Raw genomic sequence first — 27,532 nt, 5'->3', positions numbered from 1 at the left:
AGAAGCCCGGCGCTGGCACCGGGAGGGTGCCCGCTCGGGGCCGTCCGGGCGCTGTCCGCTCCGCAGGTGCTGAACGGGCGGCTCCGAGCCCCGGCGCCGAGCTGTAGCCATGGCCGCGCTCCTCCGCCGCGGTAAGTGCTGCTCATCCTCGCCGGGACCCCTCGCTTCCTCCCCACCGGTCCCTCTGACCCTTTTTCATCCAGGCTCGGCCCGGGTGGTGTGTCTGAACATGGGTAGCACAGCCGGCGGAACCAGAACGGATAAGAAGTTGAGCAGGAGAGGAGACATGCAGATGGGATGCCTTGTCTGAATAAACAGCCACGTTTGCTAAGTGGAAAGCGTTCAGTGCTGCACGGAGGGTTATTGACATTTCCCCTTCTGTTTGAATCGAGGGGGAAAAAAATAAAAGTTGGGGGGGGAGGGAATGGAAGACAACAAAGCTGGTACAGAAATAATTAGTAGAAGTGAGCATGAAACAACCCATTCTTTATTTCTTCTCTCCTCTTTTTCCCCTCTCTACATTTTATATACGTGCTGCTTCTCTCTTTACCATCCCACTATTCTAAACTTCTACTCCACTGTTAAAAATATTCTGTAGGTAGTTCTGCTCCAGGTTTTCTTAGAATAAAGCTGTCTTTTATCACAATTGTAACCCCTGATATCAACTACTGTTTGCTTTTCTCCTTTGGAGCTAGCTATCTTGCTGCTCTTGTTGCACAGGAAACCACAGCTTGAGAAATCAGAGTTTCCTATTATTCTTTATTATCTGCCAGATAATTTTTTATTCTTAGGTGAGACACTGTAATTCCTCTGTGTCTCAATTCCCAATCTGCAAAATGAAGGTGTTAAAATGTCCTTTTTACCTCCTCATCATTTAGATACCAAATTCTTCCAAAAAATGAATTGACATCTGTACAAAAATAGACATATGGAATCTAAATGTATGTGTCCTCACATCAAACTAGATCCCTCTAAAAGTTTTAGTTACAAAGTAACTTTTAGATGCCCTGAACTTTCCTAAGTGCAAACAAGCCTCTGAGTATTCCAAACACTCCAAAATAACTAAAGTGAATGACTAAAATAATGGTTGTCAATTTAAGCAAGTGATTGCTAGATAACTAGATTGCATTTCATTCTAAAATCATATAGGCCAAACTGCTTTGTGTAGTCTTGCCAGAGTATGACCAGTGTACTACTGAGGAAACAAAAGACCTATCCATAATACATCATTAGATCTGGAGAAGCCCTTTCTTATGACTGAATTAGCTTCAATCACAGATTATGCTACTTACCTCTTCATTTTGCAAAAGCATTTCTTTCTTTTTGTGGCACAGTTTCCAGTCAGGTTTAAAATGCACACAGTCTGAAATAATCCTAACAAAGGAGCTGCTAATTGGGTTTTTAATTAGTCCCTAGTTTGACTATTCATTTTCAGCCAAAGCTAATGAAAAGCTTTCTTAACAGCAGGGACTCTTGACAGAGTCTTTGTGCTATGGATCCCAGTTGGAGGTATACATCTTCCACTGCATTAATACCTAAAGCATATTGAAATGGCCATCCAGCAAAATATACTTTAAAAAGTATAAACTTTAAAAGTTTCTGGATATGTAATATTGTACTGCCTTATGTATACAGGTCATTCTCACCTGTAAGGTATAAGCAATTTTTTCTCTGTAATTTAAGTAAATAGTAAGTAACTTTGCAGTTAGAACTTTTACAGGCAGTCCCAGGAATAACATTTTATGATAATGAGCCAAAATTATTCCTTTGGATGGGCCAGCTGGATATTCCTCACTGTTGACTGGCAGGAGTCATGTCTATCAATCAGTCTTCCAGACTGACTGGCAGAAGCAGACTAAAAGAGTATCACAGGCTCAAGATGATTGCTTTCACAATTTACCCCGCATAGATCTGAGAAATAGAAGAGATATGCACAAATGGGAAAGGATTAGCAGCAACTTCACCCTCTTATGATAAGCACACGTGGCCTCTTATATGTCTCAGAAGCACACTAAATGCTATTGCACCTATCAGTTATAAAGTATTAAATGTTACTGCATCCTTATCAATGTGTCTCCAGAAAGAGTTCCCTACAGCAGCATTATTACATCATGTTAAGCATCATTTCCAGAAGGGATGGTATCTACTCTAAATAGTAGCAGTTCTTTGAGATCATTAAGAGACATATTTGGTATTTCATTTCTTGTTTCTCAAATGTATCATTCCTCTGGATAAGGTCTGGACAAGTACTGAGACAATATTTCACGCCTCGTATTCAGAGATCATATTTAAGGAATTAAATAGAGATGGAAACTCTTCAAATTTTGAATGAAGTTGCCTGAATATCATAAAAAATGAGCATTGGTAGGGAGATGTAGTGTCATTCAATATCCAAAGAAAATGCTCCCAGCAGGTGTTCAGCAGCTAGTTTGATAAAGCCTTAAATCTGTGTCTGAAGCTTGATTTTACAGCAAATTAAAATACATGGTTACATGGTTACAAATTAGAAATTGTGTTACCGGGGGAATGTTGATGAAAAAGCTAAACCCCAACTGATTTGTCTTCCCTTAGCAAAGCAATCTAATTTTCTACACCTAAGCCAGAGGTGGTGCTGATTAAAAGTTCTTTGTCTTGAAAACTCTGCATCAATCTTCAGGTTTAGAACCTTTTTTTTTTTTTTTTTATGCAATTAATATGGCCCTTAGGTTCAGTGCATGCAGGGAAGACAGAGACATAAATGTGAAGATCGCTTTCAAGAAATGCAAAATAAAAATAAAGAGGGTGAATAGTACTGCATTATGAAATAAAATTCTATTTATTATCTAACAGCTGTATAGCTTTCAAATTTCTTTCATGTCTTCTATTCATAGGAACTCCTGTGTAGCCTCTAGCTTCATGAAATTGCAATCCAAATAAAATCATGTTTCCTCTGAATTGTATACTCAGTCTTCCCTCTATAATTTATTGGGGATCTCAGTACTACAGTCATTTCTATTCTATTTCTATTCTATTCTGTATCTATGAACGGACGGTATATGTAGCTATGGCTGATATCACAACTCTGGAGTAAAAACAATATAAAATTTGCCACACTGAAACTTTAAAAACTTAAAAGTTTATGTTTTCAGGTGTAAAACAGGAAAAGTTTTATTCTATCAAAAAGTGAGTGGCTATATAGTTTTAATCTAAAAAACTATACTAAACTACACTAAATTATATTGTTATTGTCTAAATGTAAATTTTAAAGGTATCTGTTGTGTTAAATAGTCATTGTATTCCATTTTTACAGTGTTATTAATGTACTTCATAAATACAGCTACTGCCCAAACTACTGACTGTCTGCACTTCAGTAAGCAATGTATAAATATTGCAAATGGATGTGAGAGTGTCTGGAGTATTGTTGAAGATGTCTGCAATATTTCAGGTAATTCTTTTTGGTGTACACCGTGTTTTTGTTTGTTTGTTTTTTTTTACTATATATTTTATTTGAACTGCTGAATTGTTGCACGTTCGTGTTATGTCATAATATTACAGTGGTAACTGAATGAAGTCAGTGAGATTTCAAAAAACAAAGGACAGTATTAGAAGCAAATGTCTGAAATCCTTGACTGTGGCCATTTCTATTCTCAGTAACAGTGACACTGTCCCTTAAATAAGGTGGTAAATGAAATTTCTGGACTATAAGCAAGGTCAGAGCTTGAACCAATTCAGCAAGCCTGAATTCAGCAGAAATTATGTTCTTGTGGGTTTATGTTAATCATTTTCCAGAATTTAACTGGAAAAAGGTTCCAACCTTGCTTTCTGTAATTCGGAGTTCATTTAATACAATAGCCCCCCCCAAAAAAAAAGAAAAAAGAAAAAAAAAAAAAAAAAAAGAGAGATAGTATTTACTTAGAATTATTTCTTTTAATGCTATATTATGATAAGAAACAGATCAAATAAAGCATTCCTCAAAGAAAGTTGCGTTGTAGGGGGGCATACTGCATTTTTTCAGTGAATAGTACCAACATATCAGAGTCATTTCCAAGGAGTGATGATACAATAAACTGCAGGTTATGAATGTGACTAATCCTCCTTGAATTGTAAACAGATCCTTAAAAAGAAAACGAAGCAGAAAAATAGTCTCTGTCTCTGTTTGTTGTACTTCCAATGACTGGTGCATCATTTCCAAGTAAAGTATAATTATGTTCTAAGTTGGGGAAGACCAGGTATTATGTTTGACCTGAAACTCATCTTAATCTTTGTTGTACTTCAGATGAAAATGTTCATTTCTCCAAAGGCCTAGAGTCTTCTTGAACAAACCACATAAAAGTCATTGGGTATCAGTCACAATGTCTTCCCTTCTTTAAATTTAGATTTAAATATAAAGTTCCAAAGACCGTGCAATTAAATGTTAAGTATTCATTTGTTAGATAATGTAAATATGGAAGAGAGAAAAAGAGTGGCAGTACAACATGGTAATGTCACTAGGATGACTTCTCTGTTAACTTATAAATGTCAAGGGCCTAGATCTGCCAAGGTTACATCAGTATAAGTAAATAAAATGGGTCAGGGACTATTTTCTGGCCTTAATTCCAACTGCCATGTGACAGCATGTGCACATACAGCTAATTTTCTTACCCCTAGGTTGGCTGCACAAAACTGCACCTTGGTAGCAATTCCAGGCCCATGCTATCTTCACAGACTGGACTTTACCATGCTAAAGTGCAGCAATCTATACACAGTCACTTGCCATTAGCCTAGTCAGTGCCTTGGCCCTATTCATAAATGCAACCAAAGAGATTTAGGTACGTAACTGCTATTTCTATCAACTTAATTCTGTAAGGCACATTCTCAGTCACTGGGAATTACTGAGGTATTTAAATCTCCATGGAAACCCTCCTTCTCCTTATATTGATATTGCTTAAACAAAACCTGCCATATCCTGACACCATACTCTGTTCTGAATTTCAGCAGGATTCATGAAGTGAATGTCACCCTGTCAGGAGTTAAGAGCGCAGTCTCACATTTGGTCTGTGTGTGAAGCCAGGCAGCAGAAAGCACTGCCTGGCTTCACGCTCAACAGCCCATTGCTGGAATATTCACCTGCAGTAGGAGCTGCCTGAATGGCTCTGGCTGTCTGATTTGTTGCAGAGATTTGAACCCAGGTGTCCCAGGTCACAAGGCAATATTTAAAATAATTAGAGCAGAAAATTATCTGAGGTTCCTTCTTAGTGTGTCCTGTTCCAGACATGTATCTGCTTTGCATAGAATGGCTTAATACTTTTAAGAACAGACAGAGTAAATGAAAAATACATGATATCCTAATGGTTACAACAGTTCCCAAAGGAACTGGGTTTCAGCTCATGCTCTATTGAGTTTTTAAATATTTTATATGAAGTGGAGCAGTTTCAAAAATTGGTATTTGAAGAAAAATATTGGAATATGCAGTACTTCCAGGCTCAACACAGTGAGCTAAAGATAAACTGTCTAGCCCCAAACCTCTCCACAAATTAGAAGCTGAATTTTTATCTCTCACATCATGCACAAAAGCATTAGTGCAAAGACTACTTGACATAAAGTTCAGGATTTCTACTGTAGCCTTCATCATACCCTGCCACCAGGTGAAGTGAGTCAGTATAATAAGTTCTGTGGATTCCCCTTTAGATTTGTTGCATTGTCCCATAGTATGCTATTTCTCTCACTAAAGCACATTTCTTATTCACTAATACTAATGACATATAACTGGATCACGGAAACCTTCTGAAAATAAACTCTCCTGTGATTCTTTGTTTGGTTTTGCATCTGTATATTTTGTTATGACAATAGCATTTAGCAAAGACTCTCCAGCATTGCAGAGCACTCAAATAGCCTGTTATGTCTAGGGCAAATTTTTCTAAATGTGGTTATTATGTACCAAAGGGTGTGGACCCACAGTCAGACAGCTGATGTTACCTCTATGAAAGTTCACTGGAACAATAATAGAAAACCTACCAGCAGCATTATTACTAAGAACAACATTATATTATCAGTCAAATGTACTCTACATATGCAAAATAAAAAATTTCATGGAGTGAGTTATGTGTGTGGAAAAGGCCCCGTTAGAGTTGAGCATAAACGTAGTATTTGGAGGTGACAAGATAAAAGTTCTTTTTTGCTAGTTTCTTTATCAAAATCTAACTACAAATGATAATAATGCTCCTGCTCTGTGGTACAAGTTCAATAGTTCAGACTCTCAGGCAGTAAACTCCAAGTTAAATGTGTGCATTATCATGGTCTACATCTTTTGCTCTTCAGAACAGGACAGGGGACACTCTCTAGACAATTGCCTAAGTGACTCCTTACTCAGTCAAACTGTCCATCACTGCTCCTCTACTACAGCAGCCTTTTCAGAATCTCAGTTTATGGCCTTCTGAGATCTGCCCTTCTGCCATTTCCTTTTCTATGCCATGATATACAGTGAAGAAAAAAAAAAAAAAAAGATCAAAATGTCTACAAGACAGTTGACATGTCAGATTGAAAAAGGTTAAAATATTTAATTTTTATGGAATCAATATTTTTTGCTTTGAAAATGTCAAAAATATTTCAGCATAGCAGAATGAAGATTTTTAAGGTTTGGAGTTTGTTGTGTTTGTGGTTTTTATTCTTTTATTTCACTGAAAAAAAATATAAACTTTTGAGCCCTGATTTAACCAGTAGTTAATGTTTCAGAATTGGAAACGTCTGGGTTCAAAAGAAAAAAATCAAGTAAGGTACCACATTTTGAATTAGATATGGAAGTAGGTTTACTGGTTTACTTTTCTTAGAGTAACAGAATTACAGAGGTTGGAAGGGACCACTGGAGATCTAGTCCTATCCCCCCTACTCAAGCAGGGTCAACTGCAGGAGATCTTACAGGACTGTTTCCAGATGGATTTTGAATATCTCCAAAGATGTTGCTCCACTATCTTTCTGGGCAGCTTCTATGTACTTGTGTTTGTACCTCTTGTTCTGTCAGAGGACACCACTAAGGAGTCTGGTCCTTCCTTCTTTATTACCCTCCCATCAGGTATTTATACACATGAATATGTGTATCATTTTCTTTCCTTCAGGATGAATAATCCCAGCTCTCTCAGTCTCTGTGCATAAGGCAGGTGTTCCAGTCTCTTCATCATATTTGTGGCACTTCGTAGGGCCCGCTCCAGTATGCCCATGTCTGTCTGGTACTCAGGAGTCCAGTATTCCACACAGCACTCCAGATGCAGTCTCACCAGTGCTAGAAGGGAAAACACTGTATTTTCCTTTGCACTCTTCAGATGCAGTTCCTACTGAGATGACTTCAGAGCTGACTGTGCAAGAAGAGACATTATCACTGTGGATGTGTCAGCTTCTACTCTGTGTACGCTTCTCTATGTGGTCACATGTACCTAAATTGTGTACATATAAATAAATCAAATAATGAAGAATAGCTGCTAAGCATTAGGTCAGAGAACATTTTTTGTAAATACCTTGGTAGCATATGTATAAGCTAAAATATATTACCTAGAACTAATGAATAATAAAGCAAAATAATTGAAAACCAGCAATAAAATATTTTCTACTCTTCATCACAGCTGAATCAACACAGTGTACAAACAGACCAATACTGATAATAGGTTATTTCTACACAGCTTTCAAGAGGCCAGGCAAGGGAACCCTATATATCTGATGAGCTTCCTGATTCTGTCTATGCCCTTTGTAAGTTCATAGTCCCACTACCTACATCCCACCCCCTGGTTGTCAGCTGCTGTAACTGATCAGTATGTTCATAGGACAATACACTGGTAGTGTGGTTGGTACCATAAAGGTAGATAAGCTAAGTAAGACTGGGGTACCTGCATAAAATATACTGGGATTTATGTTTCTTATTTTCTCGTCTCTGCCCACCTCTAACCTTGAAGTGTCCCTAAGACCATGAAGAAGACAGTCATAAATTTTGTAAATTAGTTAATTTTTACACAAGCCCCTCCTCATCATCACTGTTTTTCCTACCCCTGAAACTTTTCCTCCTGAAATTGTTTCCTGAAATTCTCTTATTATTCTTTAGTCATTGGATAAAATACACAGTAGAATATTCCTCCACCTACATTCATGGGCATCCATAGTCTCCATGTCACCACATATTTTCCATCCTATCTTTACTGTCAGGGAGTGTCCTATGTCCATGACCTTCAATAGCTCTTATTAGACCTTCTGAGCTTCTTGGCTACTAGGAAGAGAAGGAAATGTGAGAGTAAAGGTGAGGGTCATATTCCTAAAAATTCAGAAGAAACAATGAGATGGGATGGACATATACAAGCAATCCCAGGCACTATGACTTCCTCCCTTACAGAAGCAGGAGGTGAAGTGGGAGCAGAGACTGGGAGTTGTGATTCCTTGCTGAACTGTGACATGCCCCTGGAGCAGTGCATATTTTCAAACCCAAAGTCTCCTTAGTCAGCAACACCAACTGGAAAAAGGGCAACAGAGGTACTGTTTGTAAAAGGATTTGGGAGTAGTAGGATGGGGATGTGCACTATGGCGTAGTTTATCCTCATTCCTTCAGGCACAGGCAAAGTGCACTCTTTCCTCTTGCAGGCCTTCATCTTGACTGCCTTCCACTGATATTCCTGTCAACGATATATAAATGACATTAAAGCTGTAATCCCATTAAAACTTGTCAGTGGCAGTGGTGACACATGGCTGTGAGTGTTGCAGTTTTCCTGGAGCGCTGGTACTCCACACTGCCCACCTGGGAAGCAGCAAGGCAGGAACCAAGGCATCACTGTTGACAGGGCAGAGACAGTAGCATATGCATTTAATAGATTAAAACAAATCCTTGTGCCACCCCATGACTTGCCTGAATACGTGCCTCTTGTGAGCCACGTATTTCTTATCTTCCATGTTGTGAGATGATTAATATTCATGAGAGGAAAATGTGTTGGTCTGGGGAACTGTGTACCTACTTTGACAAAGTAGACCATGACTTTCACATTATAAAACTTACTTAAATGGTAATAAACTGCTTCTTATGTAACTTTCTTAAGAAATGTGTAACAATCTTAAGCAATAATGAAAACCATTTAGTCCATAAACAGAGGGGTGATTGATATATTTTGTCTCACATGCTCTGTAGAAGTGGTCTCAGATCCCAACTATTCTGCTCCTCTATTCCCCTTCCTTGCAGGTATTGCTGTCATTGCAATCCAGCACAATGGTGTCTCCTGGCTTACCTCTCTGTGGACTCCGGTGAATATGGTCCCTTAAATGAACTCTCCTATAAGACAAAAGTACACTAATTCTGTTTAATTCCTGACAGAAGTAATCATTTTAACATTTTATGTGCTTTGGAAACATGAACATGAACAGATATTCTGGTAATAGGTCAGATTGAATACAAGGGAATATTGTACCCACAACTTTATTACATCACTCAGAATATTATTTAAAATTTGTAAATTATGATTGGTTTTCAAACAAAACTAGGCTCGAACCATCTTCTCTTGGCAAAACACATTATTTTTGTGCTTCAATTGAATTGTTTTATGTAACCACATCCCTTAAGCGTTCATAAACATTAACAACATTATAATTTTAAATGTGAGTTCTAGGTAATAGATGCAAGGCAGAAGACACTAGTGGCTGTAATAGAATCATCCAGGTCCTGGCTGACGAATACCCAGAATTTAAGAACTGTGTCTGCGCTACAGATGATTCCTGTAGCGTCACAGCTTTGCTTGGGAAACAATGCAGTACTGGCAAAGGTAACTAATTAAACATAAAGTTTTAATTATGAAAAAGAAAAATTTTCCATTAAATGAGGTTACATTTCTTACTGGTATAGCAAAAAACTTGAATGGAGTTACACTAGTGTGGGTTTTACATACAAAGGACAGCTCATGGTGTTGGTAGATCCTTTCAGGAGTAATTCTTCCTGTCTTGAATAACTAGTTTAGGCAATGAATGAACCACGCTCTGGAACTGCTATTCTCTCCTCAGAGATTATGCAGTGAATTGAAATGATAATCCATTTTATGTCCAATCTTGGTGGCTAAAATTGTGTATATATACATACAGCTGAATTTAGTTATGTCATGACTAGGGACATTTAACTCATTTTCCTGCAGGTTTTTATGAGCTGACCAGCGATGAATTTCTAACTTCCTTATGATACCTGTCTCTCTCTCTTTTTTTTTTTTTTTTCTATTTTTTTTTTCTATTTTTTTTTTTTACCTATTTGGACAGAGTATTTGAAAACTTCCTCAAAATCTGATGCTGAGCTGAATTTTAGGCAAGACAGAAACCACCAAAACCAAAGATACGCAGATGAAATAGGGAATGACTGCAGCATTGCAAAACAACACTGTCAAGAAGACCCATACTGTTTTTTAGTGTATAAGAGTTTCCAGCGAGCATGCCAGGCAGAGGCAGAAGAATGCAGGCTCCCAACAGGTGGCCAGGAATGCTTGTCGGCATGGAAAGAACTGAAGAAAACAGTGCTAGGAGAGTGCAAGTGCTCAGAGCCACTTCAAATAAGATGCCTTAAAATATGGAAGGGAATATTTAACAACCCTTGTTTACAATACTCTCAAGAGAACCAAGTTTCAGCAGTTAATGAAAATGATGTTGAAGATGATGATGATGATAAAAGTCAGGACACTGACACAGGTTAGTGCTATTCCAAGAATCTGAGTCCTTTCATATGTGCATTATTATGAGCACATCTGTGAAAAATAAATAAATAAATAAATAAATAAATCTCTTAATTGTTTGCAGTTTAACCTTAGAAACAAGATAGTTTTAAGAGGTTATTTAGATGCAAATGAATAATCTGATAGCAAAACAATAGCCTAAGTGCAAATTCTATTTTCCTTCAATGTGTTAATCTTTCAAAACCTGATCTTAATCAGTCCCTTTCAGTACTTCACTATAACTAAAAACAAAAATAATAATAAAAAAGAACAGTTTTCTAATAATAAGAATTCTCTGCCTGCATTTACTTTAACACTTGACAAACCTTTTGAGTTTTAAAAACTGTATGTACTGATGAACATGTTAAGGCCTCTGGCCTTTATTTATTTACAGTAACCCTGATTTTACTCTGTGCTGAGCAGCTCTAAAACTCTTCTTCTGTTCACAAGATGTATAATTATGTAGAGAATGTTATCAACAGCAATTGAGAAACTGTGTTTTCACCCCAAAATCTGTGAATATATTTAACAGTGCTTTTAGAGTTTAACAAGCTGACAGTTCCTATTTGATCAAGCTGATTTGTTTTATCTTGTTTATTTTTACTACCAGCACTAGGCCAGCAACACAGTCAATAATTTAAAGTTGAGAACTAAGCTGAGACATGATTTATCATTGCACATGCTTATATCCACATATTTTTTGTTCTAGAAAATATTAGTATGGAAACAAAATTACAGTGGAGTTTATCTGCTCTCTCCAAAAAAGGTAATTCTGAATTTATTTATATATCCTAGTTACTAGTTTCAGTTCTCTTTTCACATAATATACACTGTATCTCCAGATTAAAATGAATAGTTTCATTTAAGCTACTGAACAGAAGGGAAACAATAGAACCCTACGTATTCTTAGTTAAACTACTCTATAGAAAAAAATCCAAAAATTATAGGTAAAAATACCATTCCTGATATAGAGGGAAAACTTACTCCAAAAGGTAACCACATTATAAGGTCAGAAATATCTAGATCTTTTTGGAAGGTGTATAGCATAGGCTGGGAGAAAAAAAAAAATCACAAAAAAAAAAAAAAAAAAAAAAAACACTGAACTAGCTTTAAAAAACAGAGTATTCTCTTCTCCACTGGTTGTTTTGTAGCCCAGTGGGAGATGTCAGCAGTTTCAAGTAGTTCAAGTATCCACTAACCACTAGCTCCCAGAAACCTTACTTTCTATGAAGAAATTTCCATTTCTCCATTTCTCACTTTCTTCTTCCTCACCATCTGGCAAGGGCAGAAACTTGCAGGGGGGTTACCTATGAGGGCCAAGCAGTAGAAGAGAGGAATATGAAGGCTAAAGAATGGACTTAAAAGAGGCAGTGCTGGAAGAGCTGTCTCAGAGCTTTTGGGAGTCAAACTTGTTTTTAATAGGAATATAACAGGCAGGATAATCAATTCACTTGATCACCAGTTGTCACTTGAGAAAAGTTTTCTTGTGATTTCATTTTAAAAATCATTATTCTTTTTAGCACACACAGCAAACAGAACCTGTTTGGATGTGAACAAGGACTGTGTTGAAGATGAAGTATGTAACAAACAGTTGTCCCTGTACCTTAAGGTCTGCTCAGTAAGTAAGAAGTGCAACACGGAAGAATGTCAAGCAGCCATCAGGTTCTTCTATCACAACATGCCTTTGGAAGTTGCCCAAATGATGATATTTTGTGATTGTATCCAGCCTGATGAATCCTGCCACAGAGCCAAAGAACTTCTTCATGGCAAGCTCTGTGCAGTTACTGCAGTTCCTCACCCATCATGCCTAAATGTAATTCACATGTGTGAGGAAAATGAATTCTGCAGGTAAGTAGAAAAAATGTTACTTTTCCTAAGTTTTGCCTAGCCATACGACTGAGAATAATTTTTTGATCAAATATTTTTTTACATGTGCCATATTTCTCATCTATAGCAAAATTATTTTCTGCACTGTATCCATTCTATATCATCTTTTGTGTTTAACATTTCAAAAAGCCATATTTCATGGATAGAAACAGCAGAAAGTTTACCATCTTTAATCTTTGATCATGACATCTTAGTTAGATGTCAGTTTTAGAACACAATTTTTGGTGTGGTCATTTTTTTATTTATTTTTTGCACAAGATCTGATAATCACCTTATAGCACTACTCCAAACTATTCAGGTGCAAAAGGAATGTTCCAAGATAAGGGTTTGTTGCAAAGTCCCTTTTCTTTGATATGGGATAAAATTAAGAGGACAGAGGTCACAGTCAGCACTTCTTAGAACATCTTCTGTTCTTTATGCTGTTATTTTTGATTAACTCCAAATGTTATCAACAGCAGAAGGCATTTACACCACACATTCGTTTGTTCCCTCACAGAGTTTGTTCACACACTCACACCTTCCCTCATAGTGGTTAGTGCAACTTCAACTGTATGCTCATGGCCAACTTCAGCTGTAGGCTTATAAAAGTAATGTTGCACTGACTTATAAGCCAGTCTTTGGGTAGTACAGCAGAGACTCTTTGCCAGCATGCACTGCTGATTCTTGCAAGTTGAACAGCTCTCTAGAGCTTATCAGCACTTAGAAAACCTTCATACTCCACCTTTTCAGCAAGTGCTTTTTCTCCCTATGTCCATTCAAACACATGGGTATCTAGAGAACCTCTTCACACGAACTCACCCAGAAGGGGCCTTTAAAACATCTCATGAAAGAGATATAATCAAACAATGGCTTAGGTTGGAAGGGACCTCAAAGATCATCTAGTTCCAACCCCCCTGCCCTGAGCAGGGATGCCACCCACTAGATCAGTCTGCTCAGGGCCTCATCAAGACCTAATCTGGTCTTGAACACCCCCTGGGATGGGACACCTACAACCTCTCTGGGCAAACAACCACATACAAAAACCACACAGAATATTTAAAATATGTAGATGAACCAAATGTGGGTAGAGAACATATTACTAGGTTTATATAACACATTATTAGGTTTTATTAGGTCATTTTACCCAATTTTCCCAGGCAGAAAGTTAGGTTATGATGCAGACAGCAATTCTTTGAAATCCGGTCTGAAAAGTGACTACAAGGTTCCACCTGGCTATCTATCATAGATGTCTGGTGCATCAAATGCATTAATTCCACAAGTAAACTAAAACATTCATTTTCTGATAGGTCTGGGACCTAGTGCAGCCTTTTCTTCTGCCAGTTCCATGACTCTTAACATTTCATTTGTCCATTTCAACTGGACAAACTGTGCTGTGAGGTATTTTCATTAGCACTTTCTTCAGATAACACCTGCCAGTCTGCACATTTGCCCTCTAGCTGTTTACACAAATTATGCAGCAGGCTAGGAGAAGTTTGTTTGGTTAAAGTAATTACCTCTTCCACCTTATCTTCTGACCCTTTGTATTGAAGCACTGTGCCACTTGCCCCTTCACAAAACTTTCATCTTATTCTTTTCTTCTCAGACATGCTGAAATGTGAAAAAAGCTGCCATGAAACATTCACAGACTACCAAAGTAATGAAGAGTAACACAGTTTCAGATTTTATTTTGTTTTAGAAAATATACGAAAGGATTAGCCTATGCTCACACTTCTTAATTGCCACCATTTGGGGATGGTCAATTGGCTCACTTTGATTTTCAGTGTAGTCCCTGGTTCCCTTGTGGTTTAGACCTGATTTTTACCTCAAAGCTGTGCTCAAATTAACTTTCAGTAAACAAAGCAGGAGACCAAGAGATGCTTTCAGTTCTGTGCAGGCTATTCAGATTGACGTCAGTGGGAATTGCCCCTTTTATGTCAAGAAGAATTGGGCTACAAATGTAAGTCTGTGCATGTGCATGTGTACACATGTAATATCATAATGGAAACTTGCTGAATTACCCATTATTTTCAGAGCATTAATGTTTCCTGGCATTGACAATAAGTGAACATAATTAGCAAAATTATTCTGTGAATTATGGCTAGACGTATCTATAAATCAGGAGGTGAACAAAAATAATTCCATTAGTACAGAGGTGGCATCTGCTTTGAAGCCTTTCTTTGTATAATGAAAATATTTACAATAAGGTCCTATCTGGCATTGTAACACTCCACATTTTTCCATGTCACTTGCTTGTAAGAACTATACAATATGAACAATTGATTAGCAGCCTAATGCTAACCTATGATTAAGAAAAATTATCTTAATATATTACTGAACAATATGCAACAACAATTTACTACTCTTGTCCGCTAATCTTTAATGCAAGTGATAAACTGGTTTCCAATCAATATCTACAGATTTTTTAGTTAGCCTTTAATAGATCCTTTCTATTGTCATACCTAGTACATTAAAGGCTAATTTTATTCCACCTAATAGCAAACAAACTGAAATAATTTAAGATTATTGAGCTGGGAAACAAATTAATTCTTCACATAACTTATCTCCATTGTAAATTAATTTTTAAAGTTTAATATATGCAATGAAATTCTTCTACATCATTGGCCATATTTTGTTAGCATTCTGTCTGGGGTTTTTGTTTGGCTGGTAAGTTGTTTTTTAGCACTGGATGTGGATTTTTTTATTTTAATTACATTGAATATCCACTCTTCCTACCATGCTATCCAACAAGCTTACCCACTAGAAAGGTGCCTCTTTTTTTTGTCATGATGATGACTGGACTTATTCCTCTGTCCACATCTCTTCTCTGACAATCTGAGACTGTTGGTATTCACAATAATTTTTGCTGGACCCTGGGAAAGTGTATACAGGTGCTGATTTGGGGTACAGTTGTTTTTTCTCAAAAACTTTTTGACTAAAGCCAACTGTTTTCTCAAATTACAAATTTGCAGTTTCACTGAAACTGATTAGGTGCAAATCAGAGCCAAATTATGCCAGCTATTACCAAATATTGTGATTTTTAAGACTGAAATGATACCTTGAGAATAAACTGTCTTTTTATGATCATTTTTAACTACCTTTTTGTGAAATCTTTTTTTTGTTTGTATACTTCCTTTTCTTCTGCCAGGAAAAAATATAAAACTTTTCAGTCAAAATGTTGGAGACAAGTGACCAAAAAATGCTATGATGATGAAGCTTGTCTTGAAACTTTAATTAAGGATGACATGCCCTGTTCTGCAAATGCTGAGTGCAAAGCAGCCTACATTAGCAACTGGGGCACAATGCTGCATGTGGAGTGCACCTGCCAGAATTCACCTCCAGCAGAACAGCCACTGTGCAAGCTCTTCCATCATATGCTTCACAGCACAACCTGCTTCAGTGAGCTACGTGAGTAACACATGACACATTGAAGTATAATCAGTTTAAAAGTTTAAATTAAATTGCTGGTTTGCAGCAAATCTTTAGCATATATTTACTATAAGTCCATTGATATCACCAAGATTGATATCTGTGGGGTTTTAATCCAAACGGAAACACAAATTGCATGTGCAGTTTTTTCTCTGATTTTGAGAGATACTTTATACTAGCAGTAAATCAATAAATTGGCTACATATCTGACTACATTAATTTTCTGGCTGGAATAACAATAAAAGAATAATTTATGGGGTGTATAATATTATGCAGATCAGACAAGTTTCAAGGCCTTTCTGCCATTTGCTTAATGTTGTACCTTTGTGTAGTGTCTGTATCAATAACATGGTACATATTGGTACATATGATATATATTATGTTATTTTCTCTTCCTTTTCTTCTCCTCTTGGAGTATAAATATTAGTATTTCTTAAACTGTAAGCTGGCTGACATATATTTAGGAAGCTATCTAATAAATGCTAACCTTAAAAATGATTGGCATTTTAGGCACAGGTTAGCTGTGTTGTGAAAAATCATAAAAATCATTGAAATTAGTAGTCTTCTATTTTCACAGTTTCTTAACAGTAATGAGAAAGAATAAAAAATTGAACCAAGAGTTTTCTAGCTTTTACTTCTGAGCACAGGTCTTGCTTGTGTTAGAAAACAAGCCATGGAAGGCAATGCATTAATTTCCATTTTCCAGGAGAGGAATTCATTTGTTTTTCTTTGTATATGTTGGTAGAGGATCATGTAGACCTACACAGTTAAGAGGAAACAGTTTAAACTTCTTATATCCAAAATACTGTTGGAATCTTTTAATTTCATTCACCTTGAATTTAAATACATGTACATGTATATACTATCTCTAGCTGTATTCCCGGCACCACGGAAATAATTGCAAACTAGCTATCTGGGAAAGAACTGTGAGGCCACATCCACAACCAAGACTTGGACTCTCAAAGCTGCTAAGACTGTGAATGGAGGCTTCAGGATCTAGCCTTAAGTAAAAACACTAGGATTAACTCAATTGAACAGTGCACCCTATGCCAGTCACTTTCTTGTAATTATATATTTGCAAGCTACCTAGGGAGAAGTAATTATTCCCAAAGATTTCAATGAAAAGGATTAATTATTTCATAGTTCTGTCTGATGGGATGTCTTTTAAAAACATATTAATTGCATGCACGCATTTCATTGAATGAATTAGCTAATTCTTGAGTTTTAGTGGTCAAAAAATTGCCACTGATAATGGTATAATTTTTTCTTGTCACTCAAAGTCTACCCAGAAATTAAAATCATGTTGCAGAAACATTGCCCTTAAGGTTAGATAATCAGTACTAAAATTCAGCCTGAGAAAAAATTTAAAATTAAGTACTAGCTCCCCTGACAAAGCAATACCATAACACTGTTAGATTTGAGACTGTACTGGCAGTGAGTTTGCTGATGAATGTTATTTATTTGTTTGTTTGCTTTACAGCTGTATCTAATAGTCCAAATGACTGATCACATCACTCTGTTAGTTATTATTTACCTATAAAGCAAAAAGATGACCCTCACATTATAATAATCAAATAATTGCTCATCAGCTTTTGCCATTCCCTGAAGCAGTCTCAGGATAAAAGGGTTTTTTGTGATGGAAACTTCCCTAACCTAATTGGGATTGAAGAACAGAAGCTTGCTTGCTCCTGTGGCACAATGAAGTTCCTGCTAGTCAATCAAAAACAGACTGGGGATCCAGAGCCTTTGGCTAAATAAAAGATTGGCATCTACTATACAGAACAGTTGCACAGTGATTTGAAACTTGCTTGTTTTGGTCCTTTTTTTCTTTTTTAGATGCATAGTAGTAATGCAACTAAACTGAAGAGAGATATGATTACGGTTTTGATTGTAATTTGCTGTGTTAAATGTGGTTGTCTTTATGGTAGCTATGAGATATTGAGTCTATTCCAGACCTCATCCAACCCCTTCTACAAACCTATTTGTTTGGCCTGGAAATGAACTTTAGATACTTTTTACTGCTCTGGTGATAAGGATTTTTAACACTGAAATTTGAATGGGCAAATACCAAGAACTAGCAATAGGGATCTAGAACTGGTGAGAAATTTCTAAATTTGTTTCTGTGAAAGATAATTTAAGTTGGTTTGAGGCAAAGAATATGTTTCTTTGAAGTGCACTTCTCCCCCATAAAATAAACTACAGGGGAGATATACTTGAGATTAAAAAGGAAGAATTAACATTCATTCATTCACCTGGTTTACTGAGTATCAATAAGTAAATTTTTTACATAGCTGCCTTTATAAATTCTTATCAAAATGTCAAGCAATAATATTCACATAAATTATTTTTTAAAAATAATATTTAAAATGGATGTTTTGCCAATATTCAGGTCAAATTTCAATTAAGAAGAAAGGTTTTCATTGGGTGAATACAGAAGTACCAGAAGAAAAGCTTTCCAGAGCACAGCGACATTCTTCTTCAATGAACGGTGAGTCTGGGCAAATCACTTCATGATTTTAATAAAAGTACTCTTGAAATTTCCCACGTGTGTGATAGAGAAGACAAAAGGTTGGGTCTCTTGGGTGGGTTCAGGAAAGTGAGCCTTACCTGTTGTTCCCCCATTCAGCATAATGTGGAAAAACCTCTAGTTGCTTGCCTTAGCTTATGTAACCACAAAATAAAGATAATGAGACTGAACCAATTTCTATGATAAGTGGTTTTGAAATAGATGGCTCACAGTCACTATATTATAATTGTGGAAAATTAAGCTATTAAGCCCGCCAGTGTCTGATTCTCCATACAGTCATTAGAGAGTAGTAGTCATAATGTGCAGTATAAATGATTATCTTTGATGTCACACCTACTTCTCTCGTGATTCTCTTGCCTATATGTGCCATACTAGTTAAAACAACAAAATTAGGGAGACACAGTAAGTGATCTGAGAAGCATCTTGTGTTACACTCCATCAGATATTACTTTCTCATGCAACAGAAGGGCATGCAATTGTGGATTGTGATATCCCAAGGGTTGAAGAGCTGCATCTGGTTTTATTTGCATGCATTTACAGTGAGCAAGTAAGTGACATAAAGTTGAAGGATATTGAATTAATATACAAATTGTCTCATGGTTGAAAGAATATGAGTTTTATATTTTCTTTTGAAGGACCTCATTACAGAGCGAGAACACTAAAAAGCTTAATGCACAAATATTGACTCTAATGAGAGTGACGTTCTCTACATTGTACAGGGCAGAGCACCGATACTTCAGATATTACCACAAAATAGTTCTGTAGTTCTCAGTAATGCTAATACTGAACACCTTCAACAGTTAAAAAGTAATTCAAGTTCTGCATGCAGTACAAAAAGAAGGATATTCTGTCACCATCCTTCAGCTATTGCTGAAGTAGGCAACATAGGACATATAAATATAGATTGGTAGGAATAGGATTCCTGAGACGTATATCATGAATAATTGAGCATTCAAATGTAATTTTAGCATTAATTTTAGCATCTTTGCTGTATGCTAGAAGTGTTGGAGTCTCTTTGCCAACTAAAGGGAAGCCTGAATTTGTAATTGGAACTAGACTTTAGTGGTTAAATAATACAAGTTATAATGGAAGAAATTCTGCTCTAAGTGGGAAAAAGTAAAATGGGAGCTATTTCACCTCAGTGACTAGTTCTAACTGCAGAACCTTTCATTAGGTAAAATGCAGTATGCATTTCTCCCAAATATTTGGATAAATGCTTGCAAAAAGCAGGCTGCACCCAGTTAATTCTGCTCCCACTGAAATCTGAATGCTTTCCAAGAACCCATCCTTGAACTCTAACAGAATTTTGGATGGTCTTAGAAAAACACAAAGAATGCTGACCAGCCTAAACCATACAATAAAATATTCATCCTATTGGACCTGTCATGTACTCTAGCTGGGAACTCTCTAACCCATTAATGTCTCATAGGAAGTCAGGTCAAGGAGAAGAATCTGATTCAGGATATTTACCTGATGATAAAAACCATATTGCAAATTGTTTCATAAATACCACTGCCAAAAATCTAACCCAGAATCCTGGATTCGTATGCTAGCAAATGTGCATTACTCTGGCTGCAAAGGGAGTTATCATCTTCACAAAATATTTATTTTTACTGAAATCAAATCCCAAGAAGAATCCCATGGTGCAGAGGCAAAATGGTTAAGTTGTCAAATATGGCCTTTTGTGTGTCTGGAGATGTTTAAGGATATTTGCTGAACTTGGAAAGCTGGAGATAACATTTGCTGATGTGCTGTCCCTACCTTAAAATCTCAGAAGAATCCTTTGCTTAGTTTGCCTAAAATAAAAGTTTTTTTCACAAATTCATATTAATGACCATCTACAGATGAGTCATCAGTCTCTAAATTTTTTAATTCAAAAAACAGGGTTCCTAAAAAGTTCAAAAACTTTGAAGAAAGTACTGCAAATCACTGAATAGGATTGTTTTTATAAAAGGAGTGTTTCATAATAAATAATAAATATAAACATATTCAAATATATATGCTAATAAATATAATCCTTTTCAGCAGGGAAATATTATTCCAGCTTCTGGTGTAAACACAGACATTTTGGTGTGAATGTAGTAGCCAAATACCTTGGGTCAAAAGTAGTTCAAATGCCCAACTCTGTACACAAGAGATAACCACTTGTTGTGGACTCATTGAGTATGCATAAAGTGTTGCTGCAGAGCATCTGATGCCTGCTAACTTTTTACATCATGGCATGATGTATCTCAAAGACCTTAGCCTCCTAAATACATTTGTGATGTTCAAATACAAGATTAGGTAACAAAAGCACTTAATTGCTTTGGGAAGCATTGGCGCAGCTGGCACATGGAGAGAGGAGAGGTATCATTTCTGCTTTACCATTGTAAAGGGGCTCCATTTGACTCAGTGAAATCAACCACACAAGTAACTGGTTCATGCCAGTAATATTGAACCACAGGCTATCCTGAAAAGAAGATGTAAAAGATAAAGTCCTCTGCCCTTGGCCTTTGGCTTGCAATATAAAAAGAGGGCTGATTAACAGTCTTAACTGGATTTATTCTTGTTCACATACCCAGGAGGGTACATAACAACACAACATAGATGTCTGTCAATTGATATGGCCTGGTTAACAAGGTGTGATGTGGGCAGAATCCTGATCATACAAAAGTTAATGAGACTTTTTCTGGAAGTTCAGATGGGGCCAGAATTTTATGTCATTTTATAAAATATAATAAATAATAATAATAATAATAATGTGATAAACTAAAAATGTTCTCCAAATTTCAGAAAATATTTTTATTGCCTACCTAGTTATGCACTTCCAGCCTAGTTTTGACTTCATTCTATGCAAATCATTGCTATGATTTTACAGATTCAAATAATTGAAAAGATTGCTTCTTACACTTTAATTTGAAAAATGAATCATGTGTGAAGATAAGCACTTACTTTCATCAGTGTAGAGCTTTGGAGGTAAAGTATTTTTTGGCTGGAAGAAGTTAGGTATACAGCACTCTTATCTGGTTCTTGTGAGATACAATAAAATTGGGCTTGACCCAAAACTCTTGGAATTCATGTTATTTTCCTCTTAAATTATAGAGTTATCATATATTTTCTACTGAGCAGTTTTGCTGTGCTGAGAATCTAGATAAACAAGTAATTGGCAAGGTTTATCTATAATTATACCAGCTTCTGTGGGAACTGAGATTAGTTCAGCTCCAGCAACTTTAATTTGTAAAGTATGAAACATTGTCGATCTCATTGTTTTATAAATGTAGGAAAAGCCTGTGAGAAGCTGCAGGTAGCCAAGAAACTTTTGAGCACAATCCAAAATTCATCTATCTGATCAATATTCACAGCCATCTCACTACACATACAGGTAGATTTCCACAAGACTGATACCACTAATTGTTCCAGTTGCTGGGCGCACAGCTATCCTTTATCAAAACTTTGTCATTGGAAATGTTTGTATGTCTATATACACTGCTTCATCTAGTGTTTCACTGGTACCTACTGCTCCATTGGTTGTGTCCCTGAGGTTCACAGCCTATCCAAGAAAGGGTTAGACATTTGTCACACAGTCATGTTGGCTTTGCCATAGACTTGTCCCTAGGTTGGTCCCCTAGCTTCTCATGAGCATGAAACACCTCCACAGGACAGTACAGCTCAGTACAGCCTTGCACCTTTGCAATGGAAATGTCTGCTCTCCACTGGTGTCAATTCACTCTCTGGTATACGGAGATAGAAACATCTCGCATTTTATCTGGTTCTACTGGAAGTCTTTACACATTATTTGTGCCTTTCACTCCTCACAAGGCACACAGATATTTGTATCCTTTTCTCCACCTGGTCAGAGAACCCAAAAGAGGTTTGCTCATTGGCACCTCAGTGCAGAAAAGAACCAAAAAACAGAGATGGCTGCTTCTCAAGAGTAATGATATAAGTACCTAGGTACGCTTTTTTTTTTTTTTTTTTTTTAAACCAGTTCTGCTAAGAGTGGGAAAATATTCTAATTTTTAATCATGTATTCAATCATTGTGATGCCTGCTAAATGTGAATGGGAGCACAGTATGAGAGCTTAAGTTGTTTACAAACCCATAACTACAAATGTGCTTAATTTCAGTTTTTATTGCTTGTTTAAGGTACTGCTTTTTAAGCCTTAAAACATTCTTTTTTAGATCATACTCAGCTGATCAATAACTTGTATACAGTCATCAAAATGGGGTCAGACATAAGAGACTGTTATGTCATATAAGAATTTACATGTGTATTCTGGTTTTCATGGTTGGGACTTGGGATGAACAGAGACAAAATTTTGTATTTATATTTATTAACATCACTATCAGTATTTCACATTTCAACAACTGGATGGATATAGATTAATAGTGAAAATTAATATAACTGTTTCTCGAATTTTTAAAAAAGGTCAGGATGAGCTCTTCTTTCTGGATGCGGCTCTGGGCAGCCTGTTCTAGTGGTTGGCAACCCTGCCCAGAGTAGGGGAGTTGAAACTAGATGATCTTTCAATCCAGGCCATTCTATGATTCTATGATTCTATGATTCTATGATCAAGAAACAGACACCCCAACTTTTTAAGGAAACGTAAATAGGCACATTCAAGTACTTTAGCCACAAAGAATATATAAAATGAAAATATGAAATGAAGAATTAGCCCTTCAGTCACCAAACTGTGCCCTCTCACAGCCTTGCAAATTCTCTAATTTCTCAGAAGGCAGGAGAAAATATATGGCTTCTAGCATGATCTCATTATTAACAACTTTCACGTGTTCCCCACAGAACTGAAAATATAATCAACATCTCTTTTACAAGAAAGTAGTTCACCAAAAATATATCTTTTTTGTAAAAATTACACACAAAAAAGAACATTTGGATTTCATTTGATCATTTTAGATTGTTTTATTTAATCAGAATGCAATATTTTTTCAAAATTCTTAAATAAAAAATATTTTGGTAAAATTTGATTATTCCATTTTTACCATCCATGACTGTTCTTCAGAATAATTTATCAATCCTCATGGTAAGGGAGGTACTGTGAAAACTTCTATTTGTCTGAAGTGTCATATATATATATATGCATGTATATATATATATACAGCCCCTGCAGTTATAGGAAGTTTTAAAAATTGACTTCAGTGCACAATGAAGATCAAAAATTGCAAAGAAATACTAAAAATTATTCTTTTCCTAAAAGTTATCACTTTAAAGAGCTGTCATAACTTGAGAGGAAGGACACCATCTTTGAACATATGGTATTAGCAGTCCTGCACTGGGACCAAAATACACCCTCTTCCATCAAATATTCACCACATTAAGTATTTTTCAATAGCTTGTGTGTGTGTATGCACAAACACACACGTACTACATAATAATCACAATTGATTCAGAGACCAGAATTTGACCTTCTCCCACCTCAGGTAAGTGATGGGGCTGAGACTCTGCCTCTTCCTTGGTGGGTGTTTCCCTGACTAAGTAAGGTGGAAAACCTTACTTAGTAAGTAAAGTAAAAGTAAGTAAGTAAAAATTTTCATTCTTTATTCTTGTGGCTCTGATTTTGAGTCCTAATTTCTGTACCCTTTGATGCCAAGTTCTGGGCTGATGTTTTGTACCAAGACCATTTTTTTTTCTTCAGAATATTTGATCAAAACTCCTACATTTCTTCCACCAGCAAAAACAAGTTTCCCCTCATTTGGGAAACAAAAGTTGAAACAATTCCCAGTTGTTCAACAGCTGGAATTTTTAGCATGTAAACTGCCTAAGTGACTTCTTGGTGAGCAGCCTAAGAGAAAGAGGAAACTCCATGGGCACGAGGCCCAGAAACACAATGCTAGATCCCATTTCACATTAATTTGATTCTAGATTGACTATTGCTTCACACTGCAATTATGGTAATATGTGGAAAAGAAAAAGAAACCTAGCAGATATGTAAGAGCCAGATTTCTTTCAATACATCGAATAAAATTAACACCTCAAAATCAACAGGGAAAATACTCCAAAACATAAATCAGAGTAACAAGCTGTTGCAGTTTCCCTGGGGTACAGTAAAAGGTAGTGGTACACATATGAAGTGTATCACTACACATGGAGCTGGTATTTACTAAGAGGAGTCTGAAAATGATTTTGCACCAGCTGATGAAGGAAGAGTAATTCCTACCTTCGGCATACCACCTAGGCTTTTTTCCTCCTTTTAATTATTGGCATCAGAATTGATTGCTAATTTAGTGTGCATATGTACATGTATGTATTCCAATTCAGATCTCAAACCTGATTCTTGTCACAGAAGTAAATGTTTCTTGTCTGCTTTCTGGTTTTGGCTTATAGGTGAAACAGTCTACATTATTGCCTATTCCTCCTGCATAGTTCTCATCCTAGGAATAGTCCTGTTGACTCTCCTAAAGATCAGGTAATTTGATAGGAGTATTAATCTTTGGTTCTAGGAAACTGGAAAAGCAGAAAATAAAATGTTTTGATTTAGTTGAAAGGTTGGCACTGTGATTGTCTTTAAAAACAGTTCAGCATGTCCCAGTGATGGAAAGAACTGACATTGTGGGTGTCAGCAGGAAGAAGTGAAATATGATGCATATCTACAATGCCCTCCATTCATACAGAGATCCCAGGCTTTAGGAGGTTTCATTTCCTGTCCCAAGGCAGGAGAAGGTGAAATCTGAATTCAAAAATTCTGCAAGGCTACCTTTCTAGCTCTGTAGCAGGCAGAGGTAATGCAGAAAGGAAATGAGAATATTCAGTATTATAACATATTTAAAAACCAAACAGTGAATGCTGCTATTGAAGTTAATATTCTTGCCAAATACCATTTTTGCTGATAGGATTCTGTAAACATTCCCACACACAGTATAAAAAACTGCCCATATGCCAGTGCTCAGTAAGAAAACAGAAATGTGCATTCACTTAGTCAAATGAACGTGGCCTTTTCTTAAATGATACATTTTCTTGGACCAAATTAAATGGCCAGAATTCAAGAATTACACTGTCAGATGATAGGTAACAGAACATGATGTAGCAGGAGCCATATATAGTGGGAGGGATATTGAGTCGAATTTCATTATTAAATTTAGAGGCAGATCAAAGACGAATCATGCAGAAAAATGCAAAAGGCAAGTCAAGGATATATGGGCACAGAGGATTTCTCTTTAGGCTTGCAGTTACAGGAATATCAGCATATAAATAAAACTCAGATTTAAAGAATACAGGGGATGGAAGAAAGAACAGCACATTAATAATGGTGAAGGGAATTACTTTATACCACAGTGTTCATCATAAAAGGAGGGGAATTTTGCCACTGATTTCAATTAAACCACAGTTCAAAACAAAGCTGTATAGTTTATTGTTAAATACATGCACATTCTTTATTTTCAGACCCTGCAGAACAAAACATGAGTCAAGAAGTCCCTCGCCAGACCATTCTTCTGAAACATTTATGGTCCATTATAAAAGTCACAGATGAACTACTCCATTGCTCATGCTTTTTAAGGCTATTCTTGAAAGCCAGCCTGTTGTACATATGCGATAATAAAATATATATCAGAAAACCTACAATAAATTATGGAATTTTGATGTTGAGCATACAAAAGATTTTTATATTTATTAACACATATTAAAACTTTCACAAGCATTAAAAAAAAAAAAAAAAAAAAAAAAAGTACTCTCTACTCTCTTTCATTTGTGTAGATTCACAGATCTGTCCTGAGCTGCACATTTACTATATCTGTAGACTCACATGACGGGTATAAATGCTGTATTGGCATGATTCTGGCCTTTCAACATGCCTAGCAGTGGCAAACTTTGAAAGCCATCCTGGGGATCTGGATTCATCTGACAGAAAGGAAAAAAAGGAATCCACTTGGATACATTCAGAGAGTTGTGATGAAAGAAAGCACATATGTGGGAGTTTTGTACACAAGGTTGCTCTACAAGTACCTAATGGGGTATTTGTGAGGTAGTATGTACAGGTAGGCTGCCTGTAGTTTGATGTCAGAGCACTTTGTGGGGTAGAGGGAGAGTTCATGATTACAGCCACTCTCAGTATGTAGGGGAATTAAATTCTGACTACCCAGGCTTTTGTCTTGACCAGTATGTTGTTGTTGAAACTGGTTATTCTTTCTCCTCTGAGATGCTTCTGAAAGAAACGAGTGAGCCTTGTCAATGTGAAAACCACCATTTTAGACAATGTTCTGTGGTATGAATGCCCAGTGGAGAAAAAAAAAAAACTTGTTTGGGGCTGAAGCAAAGTTCTCAAGAGAGAACATACAACCCCTCTCATCATCTCTGTTTCCTATTCATTGTCTCTAGGCAATACCTGAAGTGCCCTATTCTCCCCATGCACTGTACTGGGAGTCACGGGCGCTAACCCACCACTCTGGATCCCACTTTGTGGCAATGAGTTCTGGATTTCTCCCTATAGCTGAGTTGCTTTTCTAGATTTAAGCTTCTATTTATTAGTGATTGGTTGTCTTTGTTCAATCTTTGTAATGATCAGATTCTGGTCAGCACAAAGTAATGGACTGGTATTTGTTGTACTACTATTACCATAAGCAGCGTATGTATTAACCAGTTATGATAGCATCTGATTAATTAATTTGATTTTGAATTTGATTAGTTTGATTTTTTTCTGACTTCCTGCTAAATGTAACTCACATAACAAATAGTATCAGGAATGAAATACTGGTTACACTGAACTCAGTTCCAGTTTTGACCACGATTGATTGAGAACAAAGGCACCAAATTTAGAAATTCAAATTTCTGACATGATCAGAAGAGCAAGAATCTTTGGTGTGCAGTATATTGGATAGAGTTTTAGAGATTTTAAACAATTATTACACTAGACATTTTCTCTTTCTTTAGGATTTGCACAAAGCCAAAATAAAAATAAAAACAAAAACAAAAACAAAACAAAACAAAAAAAAATAAAAATAAATCCTTCTTATTTTGCAATTAAATGCTATTTCATTACTAAATCAGCCCTTGGACAAAATACAACAGAAACAAAAAGTGGAAATTTGGGTAGTTCGCTAATCAGAAGGATCTC

General features: G+C 36.4%; 1 protein-coding gene across 2 annotated transcripts; it reads left to right on the top strand.

Moving 5' to 3' along the window:
- On the top strand, positions 1-27,356 carry GFRAL (GDNF family receptor alpha like). Of its 2 annotated transcripts, none has more exons than XM_032184425.1 (10): positions 1-131; positions 3,290-3,424; positions 9,582-9,740; positions 10,222-10,644; positions 11,377-11,433; positions 12,188-12,515; positions 15,679-15,938; positions 18,349-18,447; positions 24,808-24,889; positions 26,797-27,356. In XM_032184425.1, the coding sequence occupies exons 1-10, from the start codon at positions 110-112 to the stop codon at positions 26,852-26,854; spliced, it is 1,623 nt and encodes a 540-aa protein (XP_032040316.1). In that variant the 5' UTR covers positions 1-109; the 3' UTR covers positions 26,855-27,356. The 2 variants fall into 2 exon arrangements, with proteins under 2 accessions (XP_032040316.1, XP_032040315.1); XM_032184424.1 differs by lacking the exon at positions 26,797-27,356 and adding an exon at positions 25,864-26,007.
- The last annotated feature ends 176 nt before the right edge of the window (positions 27,357-27,532 follow it).

Source organism: Aythya fuligula, chromosome 3, assembly GCF_009819795.1.
Source record: "Aythya fuligula isolate bAytFul2 chromosome 3, bAytFul2.pri, whole genome shotgun sequence".
NCBI classification, from domain to species: Eukaryota; Metazoa; Chordata; class Aves; order Anseriformes; family Anatidae; genus Aythya; species Aythya fuligula.
The sequence above is the reverse complement of the archived record's forward strand: the minus strand, read 5'-3'. Positions and strand labels throughout refer to the sequence as shown.

Excerpts from the sequence above, each read along its gene's own strand:
- GFRAL (XM_032184424.1), top strand. The coding sequence starts at position 110 with ATGGCCGCGCTCCTCCGCCGCG. Across the intron at positions 9,741-10,221 it reads ACAATGCAGTACTGGCAAAG|AGTATTTGAAAACTTCCTCA; the intron begins GTAACTAATTAA and ends CTATTTGGACAG. Across the intron at positions 18,448-24,807 it reads ACATTCTTCTTCAATGAACG|GTGAAACAGTCTACATTATT; the intron begins GTGAGTCTGGGC and ends TTTGGCTTATAG.